This window comes from Euleptes europaea, chromosome 6, assembly GCF_029931775.1.
Source record: "Euleptes europaea isolate rEulEur1 chromosome 6, rEulEur1.hap1, whole genome shotgun sequence".
Classification (NCBI taxonomy): domain Eukaryota; kingdom Metazoa; phylum Chordata; class Lepidosauria; order Squamata; family Sphaerodactylidae; genus Euleptes; species Euleptes europaea.
In genome coordinates, this window is record NC_079317.1 from 60434794 (window position 1) to 60447618 (window position 12825).

General features: G+C 45.6%; 1 protein-coding gene across 2 annotated transcripts in view; it reads right to left on the reverse strand.

Annotated features, from left to right (window-relative positions):
• Positions 1-12509, reverse strand: part of DGKZ (diacylglycerol kinase zeta) — a 60538-nt gene extending 48029 nt beyond the window's left edge. For both annotated transcript variants that reach the window (XR_008933365.1, XM_056851440.1), the window contains exons 1-4: positions 11635-12509; positions 9272-9380; positions 7397-7492; positions 659-736 (exon numbers count right to left, since the gene is read on the reverse strand). Coding sequence is in view for 1 of the 2 variants with exons in the window: in XM_056851440.1 (XP_056707418.1) it covers positions 659-736; positions 7397-7492; positions 9272-9380; positions 11635-12506 (1155 nt within the window). In the remaining variant the exon portion in view is untranslated. The remainder of the gene's footprint in view (positions 1-658; positions 737-7396; positions 7493-9271; positions 9381-11634) is intronic.
• Positions 12510-12825: the final 316 nt, after the last annotated feature.

The window sequence follows — 12825 nt, forward strand, 5'->3', positions numbered from 1 at the left end:
CCTCAGCCTGTCCTCGTAGGGCTTGGTCTCCAGGCCCCTGATCATCCTCGTTGCTCTCCTCTGCACCCGCTCCATTCTGTCCACATCCTTTTTGAAGTGAGGTCTCCAGAACTGAACACAGTACTCCAGGTGTGGCCTGACCAATGCAGTGTACAGCGGGACTATGACATCTTGTGATTTAGATGTTATGCCTGTTGATGCACCCCAAGATCACATTACCTTTTTTTGTCGCTGCATCACACTGGCTGCTCATATTTAACTTATGGACCAACCGTACCCCAAGATCTTGTTCACACACAAACTCAAATTAAATATGAACAGAACATCCCCACCACTATTTCACACCAAAAATGTGTGTGTGTGTGTGTGGGGGGGGGAGGATAATCTTCACCTGCCTTCTGAAAATTAAAAAGGAAAAGGGCCAAATGCACTTTCTAGGGAAGACCTCTCTAGTGGGCCTAAGTACATTGATAGGCTTATGGCAGAAAAGGCACAGTCCAGTCCCAATTCATTTGCAGATTTAAAACTCAAATCCAGCACTTTGGACCTGGAAACAAACCTGAATCAAAATTAGGCCAATATAAACAAAATGGCTTGTTTGTCAGCAAACAGTCATTTGCATTCTGGACCAGTTGCAGTTGGCAAGAATTTTACTCACTTTCTCTAGCTGTTCTATGCAGGCCGTGTGGACTACAATCTTGCAGGCTGCACACTTACGCTTGGACATCGGTTTTTGCTATGAAGGAGAAAAACAAACAAAAAGTGGTCTTCAGCAATTAAGTGTACCCTTGGGAAGCCTGCATGCTTCACCTTCGCTTATGCAGAAGGAAAGACATCTGAAACAAATGCAAATGTAGGATAGGAATGCTGCCAGTAAAGCTTCTTCTTTCACTTGCATCCCCCCCACTAAAGAAGGCAATGAACTTGTGTGCCTGGGATATGTTGCCTCTTAGTCATGCTTGAACAAATGGAAGTCAGGAACTGGCACACTCGTATATATGCAAGTTATGGAATGATCATCACTCCCAAGCTCTCCAAGATCAATCTGGCGACAGTAACAGCAGGACAGATTTTTTTCCTATCCCACTTGTATGCCTCAGTTGGATTTTAGAAATGACAAATGTTTAAAACCCAGATAAATGTAAAAAAAATACATACAGTGCAATAAAAAGGGGAATCACAAGCTAATTTCAACAGACCTGCATCAAGAAGAGTCCCAATCCAGACTGTGATTCTATTTTCTCCTCCTTTTATCCCTGAAAAACCTGTCTCTTTTGAGGCAACCAATGAAGCTATATATACACCGTATAGTATTCTGTTTCTAAATATTCCAGTGGTGATGCCAGTAAAGGTCAATACAGCTATTAAAACAACTTATTCTGTGCTGGGAGGCTTGCACAACTTAAAAGTTTTTATTCTCATTGTGCAACTGTGGAAAAAGAATTGTAGAACTTCCTTTTAAGTTGGATAGTGGAAGAAAGATTCAACCTCACCAGACACTGAGCAATCAATATGCAGAGGCAAAGGACAGGGACTGCTAGCAGCTACCCATAGCATCCGGAAAATCTTCCCTAACCCGGTTATCTTTTGGTTTAAAATCTGGGGGTGCTGGTGACTGAACTTAACATAGTTATGAATAACAGCAAGAACAAGCTCTTCTCTTTGACTTGGATCTACAGAGCTTTTCCACAGGCAGATGGTTTTCCACCGATGGAGGGCAGCTTTCTCACCTCCCTCCTTCCCACTGCAGTCCAAAATGTCCTCTGAAATGCTTCCACCATGAAGAAGCTTCAGTGGATCCAAGCCCCTGGGTGGCTGCTGCCAGATTTCCTAGTGGACACAACATTCCACAGTTCTGCTGGGGTTCTATAAAATACCAGACAGTAATATCCACAGTAGTATCAGGCGCAATATGAAGGACTGCATGCTATAATAATCCCTCCCCCCAAAAAGCAAACAGTTACTGTGACACTGAACGATCTCTGCGATGTGTGAATCAGGAAGATCCTCAATTTCTCCACTAGATGGTGGTGCAGTCCCATATACTGACGAGTAATGCAATCCCAAACAGTGTTAAACCCTTCTAAATCCCCAGAAGTCAATAGGTTTAGAAGGGTAACTCTGTTTAGGATTGCCCTCCATGTTTGCCAGAGAGTAGCTGCTCCCACACAGCAAGGATGCTGCTTTCATGTCCATTGCAAATACAGAGGCATGTGCATTAGCAGTGGAGCTTCCACCTGGGGGCTTTCTGTTTGCCTTCATGATATACTGCTATAATGCCACAGCACATATCAATATTTTAAAAGCCCACCAGTGACGCAAAAGTGAAAATAGCAGCCACAATCCTGATGGCAGGAAAATGGCACCAATGTAGGCCAAACCTTTGTAAGGCAAGAAAATATGCACCTTTCCATCTATGCAGATGTTGTGGTAACATGCTCGGACTATGCCTTTTTCCAAAAACCAGGTTAGGGGGACAGCATGTTAAGGACAGAGAAGGATGATCAGAAAGGAAGACTAGCACTTACCATGAAAGTTCCTTCTGCTCTGAGGAAGGGAGGGCATCTTGACATGGATGATGCCCATCAAGGTGGCGGGACTAAAATTCTTCCAGACTTCCTGTCTCCTGGGCAGAGTCACCCACTTTCCTCAGTTTGGTAACTCCCAAAGCAGCATCTGTACTAAATTATTACGCAAACCATTCAACATTTTAAGAAACAGGAAAAAAAGGAAACATATTAGGACAGGAAACGAGAAGGCATTAATATGGAGGAAACAGCTTGTTATCCCCACCACCACTTTAAATCAGGGTAGGACAAGATACCCTCCCTTCCTCAGAGCAGCAGGAACCCTCACAATAAGTGCCAGTGTTCCTTTCTCACTCTGAGGGAAGGGCATCTTGAGATGGGATGTCCAAAAGCAGTTGTATCCCATGCTGGGTGGAAAAATCAGTCTACCTGCACCACTTGCTGTGATACCCTACTTTCAAAGGCTGCATCAGCTGAGGGAATGGTATTCATTTTGTAGGGTCTGACAGCGGTCGACAGAAATGACCACATGGCCGTCTTACAGATTTTCTCAATGGAAGCTTTGGCATCCCATGCTGCATTAGGTGCAGTATGAATGAAGTGTAATTCCAGGTGGTACCTGAAGCTTGCTAACCTGGTAAGCGTGTGAGGTGCACTGCCTCAGAGTCTTACTTATTGGCGCTCTAGACATTTTCTGTCCCTTGTTGGGTGGGCTCACTGAGATGAAGAGAGAATCCATTTGACAAACTGATACTGTGCGCCTGATGTAGAGCCTTGGGGCTCTGTGAAGATCTATCATGTGCCATTCCTTTTCTTTGGGGTGGGATAGCTTTGTGCAGAATGAAGGAGGTGGAAGGAAGTGTTGACCTTTGATTGAATTTTGGATCTGTTCTTAGGGCCACTTGTCCTTGTGAAAAACACTGACCTTTCCCGGTATATAGAGCTCCTGAATCCGAGACCTTTCTGGCCGAAGTCGCAGCAGTCAAAAACAGGACCTTCACTCTCAACCACTTTAGAAGAACTTCTCTGAGAGGTTCAAATGGAAATTGAGTGAGTGCCAAAAGGACTATGCATAGTCACCCAGAAGTAAATCTATGGACAACTGGAGGGTGGACATGGGCTACTCTTTTAAGCACTCTCTTGCAGGAACTCTAGGATTTGGTGTAACGTAGGGTTGAATGAGTAGGTCTTTCCATTCGTGCCACCTGGCATACCCCTTCCATGAAGAGTTATTCACTCTTGCAGAAATTCTTCTAGAGGCCAGCATGGTGCTCATGACCCTTTTAGAATAGCCTAGCCTTAAGAGTGTTTCCCTTTCAATTTCCATGCAGTCAAGTGTAGCCATGCTGAGTCTGCGTACCACAGTGGCCCTTGCTGAAGCATGTCTAGACAAACTGGAACCTGCAAGGATCTTCTATTCACTAATGCTGAAAACCAGGATTTGCATGGCCAATTGGAGCTATGGAGACCAGGGTTGCATTTTCTTAGCTCAGTTTCCTCAGCATCGTTGGTACTAAAAGAATAGGCTTGCATCTGTAAATATGTTGGGTTTGATTAATTCCTTGCCCTTGGCCAGATAGGATAAATGGGTCCACCATATGAGGTCCTGTCAAAGTGGTAGGGGGTTTGCTGTCAAGTCACTCCTGGCTTGTGGCGACCCCATAGGGCTTTTCAAGGCAAGTGACATGCAGAGGTGGTTTGCCATTGCCTGCCCTGTGTTGCAATCCTGGTATTCCTGGGTGATCTCCCATCCAAGGGCCAACCTTGCTTAGCTTCTGAAATATGATGAGATCAGGCTATCCTGGGCAAGGGAATGTCCGTCATCTGAAAGATATGCCGCTGGAAACATCTCAGGAACCACTACAGAGGATGGGAGAGAAACCTCGCCCAAGGAACTGAGTTAAGGCAAGCGACCATTAGACCTTGCAGTTTTGCCAGAGTCATTAGTGATGATGACCTGGAATGTATCAGTTGTCTTGCCATACCTGAAATTTTCTGCATCTTCTCCTCTGGCAGGTACAGCCTGTTTATAGGGGAATCTATTGTGATCCCCAGATGTTCTATCCACTGTAACGGAATTAGATTGCTTTTGGCCTAATTGGTAAGGAAGCCATGGAAGGCTAGGCATTTAGTGGTGGACAGAATGTCCGTGTGCACTTGTATTAGGATTGGAGAACTGATCAGCAGGTCATCCAAGTATGGATGAATATGGATTCCCTGATGACAGAGAAGAGTTGCCAAGGTCACCATCACACTTTGGAGAACACCCCTGGGGCTATAGCTAGCCGAATGGGTAGGGCTTTGAACTGCTAATGTATCTTGTTGTAGGCAAATCTCAGAAACCTGAGGTGAGCTGGAAGAATGGGAATGTGGAGATATGCCTCAGTGAGGTCTATGGAAGCCATAAAATCTTGTGGGCGAAGCACTTACATGATAAATCTAAGTGTCTCCATCCTCAAGTGTTTGTGAACCATGAATATGTTTTAAGTACTTTAAATCTATAATCGCTCTCCAGTCCCCATTTCTCTTGCAGACAGTGAAGAAAATGGAGTAAACCCCTTATGCTGCTTCGCAGTTAGGGACCTGTTCTGTGGCCTCAATGTTTACTAGGTGACGAATGGCTTCCATAGTTGGCATCCCTGTTTAGATTTGGAGACAGGAGAAACCTGTCTGGTAGGAAACATTTGGATTCTATTGCACATCCCATTTTTATTATAGCCATTATACACTGGTCCACTGGGGGAGGAAGTGGGCTAATCTTCCTCCCACTTGTGGGAATCCGGTATCATGCTCTCTTTTGTTGAGGATTATCCCCTTATTGGAATTAAAGGACTGAGGTTGGTTGTTTTAGGACTGGTAATAATCTTGTCTATTCCTGTTCCAGTTGAGGCATCTTTGGTTGCCCCTGAAGCGCAGTAGAGTATGCTGGCTTAGAAGACAGCATGAAGGGTTCTGCCTTCTGTCTTTTCTCCTGTATACTCTAGACGTGACTTTCTTCTTATCCTTGGTTTCTACAAGGATGTTGTCCAGGTTGCCTCCAAAGAGTTTATTTCCCTGAAATGGAGAGGATGCTAATATTAGCTTGGAACAGTAATCAGTTTGCCATGCTCTGAGCCACAGGCTTCTATGTGCTGCTACTGCTGGCGTCACAGCATGAGAGGAAAAGTGGAGTGTCCAGAGCAGCATCAATCATAAACGTGATCTCTTTAAGGAGCCTACGGGCACCTTCCCTGGTCTTTTTATTCACCTCCAGAATCAGCTGAACTAGCTATCTAGCCCAAACGATGGAAGCCCTTGCAGAGATGATGTTTTCTGATGCCCTAACTGCAAGGGCTGAGGCCTCATGGGATTTTCTGAGACTGTAATCTGATTTACAATCCAGTTGGTCACATAGAGATCTGTCCCTGTCATTAGTATCCAAGTCCTCTGAGAGGAGAGCTATGGCAGGAACATATACTAATGAAGGCTGTAAGAGATCCATAGTGTGTTCCGGCAAAGAATAAAACCTTTTTGCTAAACTCAGGTTCTCTTTATTAGAAAGAGGGTTTTGCCCATTCTTCTTTCATTTGGTTCTTGAAGAATTCTGGGAATGGCACTACTTTTTCCCAACTAGGTAATCAGAGGAAAAATTCCTTATTCCCTTTGGGTTTGGCTTTAGGGATTGGTCTGTTCTTCCCCAGTTTCTGGGAGCTTTGAGAGATCTAATGACATTACAGCCTTGGCTAATAGTCCCTGATAGTCCTCCTGGTAAAAGAGACATTTGGGTTGCTCTGGGACTATTATCTCCTCCTCAGACGTTTTTCATTTTTCCTTATCAGAAGAACTATTTGATTCCCTTGAGTCCCCACAGGAGGAGGCTGGGTCGCTATGAGAAGGGTGGGGTCTGTGCACCACCATTTTTTGTACTGCCTTAGTCAGCCAGGGCTAGTACCCTGCAACCTGGCCCCTATCTGGGGAATCCTCCATGCTTCCCCATCTAAACAAGCCAGGAGAAGGGGGGGTATAATCTGGAGGAGGACCTTGAACAATGTATTTTTCAGCTGCCTCGTGGGGAAGGTGGGGCTTGCTCTTGCTGGGACTGAACCTCCTCCAACACTGCATGGTGAATACAGCTTGGTCTCTCTTCGGGGGCATTTGTAAAATGGGGATTGGGAGGGGAGGTGTCCCTACCTTGCTCCATGGTGATGCTCAGTCTCGCTGACTGCTCCACTGCGGCCGTGAACACTGAGCCTGAGAATCCGCCATCTTTGTTGGCATGGAGGATCTTCCTGCCAGAATCAGCCACTGCCGCTGAGGTGTCCTCCGCTTGCCTGACACTGGCCACTCTTCTTCAGTTCTGTGCCTGCTTGACTGAGCCAGGGAGTAATCCCTTCCTCCTGTTTTTGGGAGCACAAGGGGATCCCCCATCCTCCTTGGAAATGAAGCTATCCAAGGCTTTGTGAAAAGTACTCTGTGTCCTTCATTACCTCAGCCCTGGGGGGGGGGGGGGAAGTGAGAAGTCGGCAAAAGGAGAACTTGAGGTATAGAATAAAGAAATGAGAAGAAGTGGGTGTAAAAGTGTAGAAATAGGAGTGTTAGGTGCTTTCTGCTTAGTTGTAGGGGCCTTGCTGAACAGCTCCTACAAAAGCCTGCTCTCCTTAAGGAGGCAGTGGGTGACTCAAGTCTGGAAGAATTTTAGTCCTGCCTCCTTGATGGACAGATAAGGAATCACCCATGTCATGATGCCCATCCCCTCAGAGTGAGAGCACAAGTTTATGTAGATGCTCAAAGTGAAAAAATAAAACAAACAAAACCATTTGTTTGGAAGCCAAAGCAGATGAAAACCTCCATGTGGAGCAGCCAGTAAGAGCCCCTTTACAAAGACTTACCAGCATTTTTTGTATACAGTTTTGTTCTCCTACATAGCAGAAGTCCCCGGAGACATTGGTTTCAAACCAGATGTGTTCTCCATAAATTGAAGCTTCCTGAAAGACAGAGTCAGTGCTGTTATTCTTTAGTAGCCATGGAGTCTTCGTACTTAGTTTGGGGCCTGATTGTGATTTTCTCCGGGAGAAGGACTTAAATACTCTCCAACCCAGTCATAAGAGTTTAGTGAACATGTCTTATCTCCAAATATAAAACCTCCCACACATAACAGTCTCTTTTCTGGACAGCTTCAAAGCAATTTCACTCTAAGCCTCTAAACCAATTTAAATAAAGGGAGAAGAAATATTGAGAAATGTAAACAGACAAAACCTCAGGAGACATTCAGACAGAAGTTGTTACTCCGTCGCCATCTTGGTTCCCCTCTCTCCAACCCAGTCAAAAGGATGAATTAGCACTGGTCTATGTATTTAGCTTATTTGTTTTACAAGACTTTTATTTCACATTTCCATTAAAAGATAATAATCGAGGCAGACAAAATACACATGACTATGTCACATCAACTTTCTCATAGCAAGATTCCACAGTCATACCATTATGTGTGCAAACACTGGCAGCATGATGTGGTGTCTTCCTGTTGTGAGTTTCCCTTCTCAGTACCCATCTATGGCTGCCACTGAGATGAACCCAGGGCAGGGAAACTGATGTGATCAATCTGGCTGTCTCTTACCCAGGGCAGGGCTGTTTACTGCATGCACCGCTGATGGGATCAGACCTACCAGACGAAGGACTCCAAAGCTATGGAGGTTTCCAACAGGAAGGACAGAATGGCCTCCTGTGTCCAGTAGCACATATTGCCATGTATAGATAAGAAAGGCTTTCCTGAACCCATATTAATATGGCAAGACAAGCTGGAACGTGTCCAGAGGAGGGCAACAAAGATGGTGAGGGGTCTGGAGACCAAGTCCTATGAGGAAAGGTTGAAGGAGCTCGGTATGTTTATCCTGAAGAGGAGAAGACTGAGAGGGGATATGATAACCATGTTCAAGTACTTGAAGGGCTGTCATATAGAGGAGGGTGCTGAGTTGTTTTCTGTTGCCCCAGAAGGTCAGACCAGAACCAACGGGTTGAATTTAAATCAGAAGAGTTTCCATCTAGACATTAGGAAGAATTTTCTAACAGAGCGGTTCCTCAGTGGAACAGGCTTCCTCGGGAAGAGGTAAGTGCTCCTTCCCTGGAGGTTTTTAAGCGGAGGCTAGATGGCCATCTGTCAGCAATGCTGATTCTATGACCTTAGGCAGTTCATGAGAGAGAGGGCATCTTGGCCATCTTTTGGGCATGGAGTAGGGGTTGCTGGGTGTATGAGGGGGAGATAGTTGTGAAATTCCTGCATTGTGCAGTGGGTTGGACTAGATGACCCTGGTGATCCCTTCCAACTCTATATTCTATTCTATTCTATTCTATTCTATTCTATTCTATTCTATTCTATTCTATTCTATTCTATTCTATTCTATTAGGAAAGGCTTCAAGAACTGGGCCCAATTTCCCCTTTAACTGAGATACACTAAGACTTCATACAAATTGCAGCTTTCCTACTGTGCATTTTTGTATAAAAATGTAAAATTCATTTTTTAAAAAACGGTAGCTTTCCATGCTGCTGGCTGTGTGCTATAGCACAGGCTACACTCAGGACCATGGGAAGCATAGTGGTTCCGTGTCCATTCCCCTGGAGATATGCCTGAACCCAGTGCAGAAGACCTGCACCGCACTGTGAGCCTATGTTCGTGGATTGGCCATTAGATGCATGCTGCTGTGTCATTAGCACAAAACACTCATTAACCTCCCACTTCCTTCACCCAGGAGGAAGAGAAGACACTTACACTCCAGTCGACAGTACTGCGAATTTCCCTCTCTGAGTCCCTTCTCAGGGCAAGCGTGGGGATTGGTTGGGCTACCATATGCTGAAGACCAGATTTGGCAATAGCTTTTCTGAAAGACAGGAGGAAGGGCGGCCGTATAAACATTTTATCAAATAATAGTAGTAATAATGAACAAGTAACAATCACAGCTCCTCTGGAAGGGGCCTGCTAAAAAGGGACAGAAAGTGGGGAAAAGATATTTTATGAGTTAGCATCAGCCCTGGGACACAGCACAGAGCAACAAAGAAATCCTCCCAAACCGCAGAACGGGCAATACTTATTCAGCAGAAGCCAATGGCCTCACAGTCCACCTATCCTAGTGGCAATAAATCCAGCTTATAAGGTTCAGCCGCTTAAAACACACCCCACAAGGCAACTGCTAATGCACAGCAAGCTGTTTGCTAGCAGAAACTCACTATGTGGATGGAGCATTTTGTACCATGCCACTGCAAACATAACCTGTGAAGAAAATATCTGCAGTGATGTCGTTTTTTTTTTTTTTTAAAGCAGCTTTTTGGTAGCAGTCCTCAAGTGTGGAATGGTCCTGAATCCCTCCTCCAAAAGGAAAAGTACCCCAGAGAAAGACTGCCATCCTCTCAAACAGGCAGAAGATAAAAGGGCACAATTATCCATGCCTCTGACTACTGAGAAGTTGGTCCAGGTTCCCCTGCTGCTTCTTAAACATCACAGCTTTTTTGGGGGGGGGGGCAGAATTAAAGAACACATAAAGTTACTGCAGATGAATCAACCATAATGAATCAACCATAGTAACTATAATAATCCCTCGGGTTTTTTCCTCCTCGCAAAAAGATAAGAATCAATACTCCACTCAAAAATGTGTAGTGAAATAATTGCTAATATCCTGTCTTTGTTACTCTTTAATCCTTCCTCACACGTATAAAAAAATCATGATTAAAATTTATTAAGAGATGTTTAAGGCCTAACTGGTGATTTTTGAGGATGCAGCCTAAGACATCTGGTATGAGGGCTTATTGAAAGATTCTGTCTTCCCCACTATTGAAAGCGCCACTGCCTACTGCAGGCCAGGGTGCTAAGGAACCTACCTCCCTAGCCTCTGCAGTATGATGCATGAAGACGTCTGTCATCTTCACCCTGGGGCACCTCAAACACCCAAATGAGCAGTCCCTTATTCACTTCCCTTTCTCATGGCCTCCTGACTTTCTCGTTTGAGGAAAGCAGGAAATGGCACATAAGAAAAGGAAGTGAAGCTCTAGATGGTTAAAGAACAAGTGAAGTCTAGTGGTTGGAGTGGAAAGCCCCAGTTAAAGTCACCAAAGCTCTCTGAGCGGCCTTGGACAACTCATTCTCTTGCAGACTGACAAACCTCATTAGGCACTCTTTGTGCTAAGAGTGAGAGAGATAAATGCGACAAAAATGTTCATGAAGCCTGCCATGGAGTGGGGGGGGGGAATCTGCTCTGGTTCTAAATCAGCTGCCGCAATAAAATGAACTTCAATTAGTTATGCTGCAGTGTGTTGGTCCTCTCCTCTCAACTCCCACCGCCATCTAAATGAGTATGATGTCATTTATAAATTCCTGTCAACAAACAAACAGGGGAAAAGAAAGACCCAACCTAAAAAAAGCTGGGTACCCAAAGGTTGGGTGGAGAAAGACTACCGGTAAATAATGTATAGAAATGTGTTTATTTTAAGGCGCTGATATCTATATTAAAAACATAAAAGTCATATTAAAAGAAAGCACAATGGCAACTAATACAGGTTGATAAACTTAAACCACAAACCAAACACGTTTCAGCCCGCTGGCCTTTATCAGTGGTATAATAAAATCCCTTGTAATGGACACGTACACATTATACAACATGTATAACAGTGTTTTAACAGAATTACAACCACCCAGGTATGTGTTGGGGTTGTATTCCAATCTGACTCTGTGCCAAATATATTTGATCAAATTAAAGAACCCAGTGCCGTGGAATAAGTACTAGTTGTTTTTTTCTGGGCTATGTAAGACTCCCATACAAAGTGTGCATACTAGTATCAACCAGATAAACGGATGCGTTTGGCTTGTGGTTTAAGTTTATCAACCTGTATTAGTTGCCATGGTGCTTTCTTTTACTATGATTTTTATGTTTTTAATATAGATATCAGTTCCTTAAAAAAAAAAACATTTCTATATATTATTTAGTCTTTCTCCATCCAACCTTTGGGTACCCAGCATTTATAAATCCCTACCACCAACCCTGGACTTTAGCCTATGCAAGCTTGGTTTCGGAAGCCACTTTCCTCGGACTCCACCTCATACACAACACAACATAAATATCTCTCCTCTTAGAGATTACATACGGCAGTTGGGCACTGCAGCCTTCAGAGAAGTCAGTGCGACAGCCACTATGGGCAGCATCCTTTCCCAGGAACGTGTGCGCGGTTGCCGACAGCCACCTGGTCCCGGCAGGCACCTTCCACCTCCTGGCCGCTCTCCGCATTCTGACAGGCTGGAGTAAAGCGCCCGGCTTGGGAGTTTCACTTGAGCGCCGCCGTTGGCTCAAACATCTGTAGCGGCCTTGAAGCCCACAGGCTGCGCTGCTGTGTACAAACTCTGCAGGTAGGAGGTGGGAGGAGCTGCGGCGCAGGCAGCGAGGGCCTCGGAGGAGAGGCCTCAGGCCAGTGGAGTTCTGCAAGGGGCGGCAGGTGCACAGTGAAAGCTCTCTCTGCAGCTCCTTCCTCTCCTGCTCTGCTGCCAAGCTAGCTCCTTCAGAGCCTGAGGAGGCCGCCTCCTCACTCTGGTCACTCTCCTCTAGCCCGTCCTCAGGAGTTTCCGGGCTGGAGCTTTCAGTACAAGGTGACTGCCTCCTTTCCTCTTCCTCACACACTTGGATGAGGCTGGCCAGCAGCACGGAGGGGCCTAAAAGATGAGTGTCTATGGTGTGCACTTGGCCCCCACGCTTCTTCTGGACAGAAAATCTAGGGCTGAGATGCGGGGCAGTGGTGCTGGATCGCCTTCGGGCATTCAGCCTTGGCTTGCGCCGGGAGCCCAAGCATGACAGACATTGTAGCTGGGCACTGGATCTGCGCCGGCGTTGTGCTAGCAGGGCAGAGGCCTGGCCCGCAACAGAGCGCCGCCTTGCTTTGCTGGCAGGCAGGGCCACCACACTGCTACGCAGGGACCCTGATGACACTTTCTTCTTCCTGAAGTGCTTTTTGAAAAAGGTTTCCATAGCAAATGGGGGCTGTTAACAAAGAAACCAGGTTAAATTAACAGCTCTTCCTCCCCATCTAACTTATCCTTCAAGACGTAATTGCAGTGGTCATGGGACGCTTCTGTCCCTCAGGAACTCAAACAAAACTGGGTCACGCAAGCCCCATCTGGACCCCAACCCTGCCCCTCTAAGCCTCAGACCTTTATTTTGGGCCATTACTAGCCCTGTGCCACACATGCGGGTTCAAACGTAGCTCTTGAACCTGACCCAGGTACCCAGTTCATCACACAGTACTTAGAGAAAGAGATTTATGATCTAACACCATGTTCATATCTAC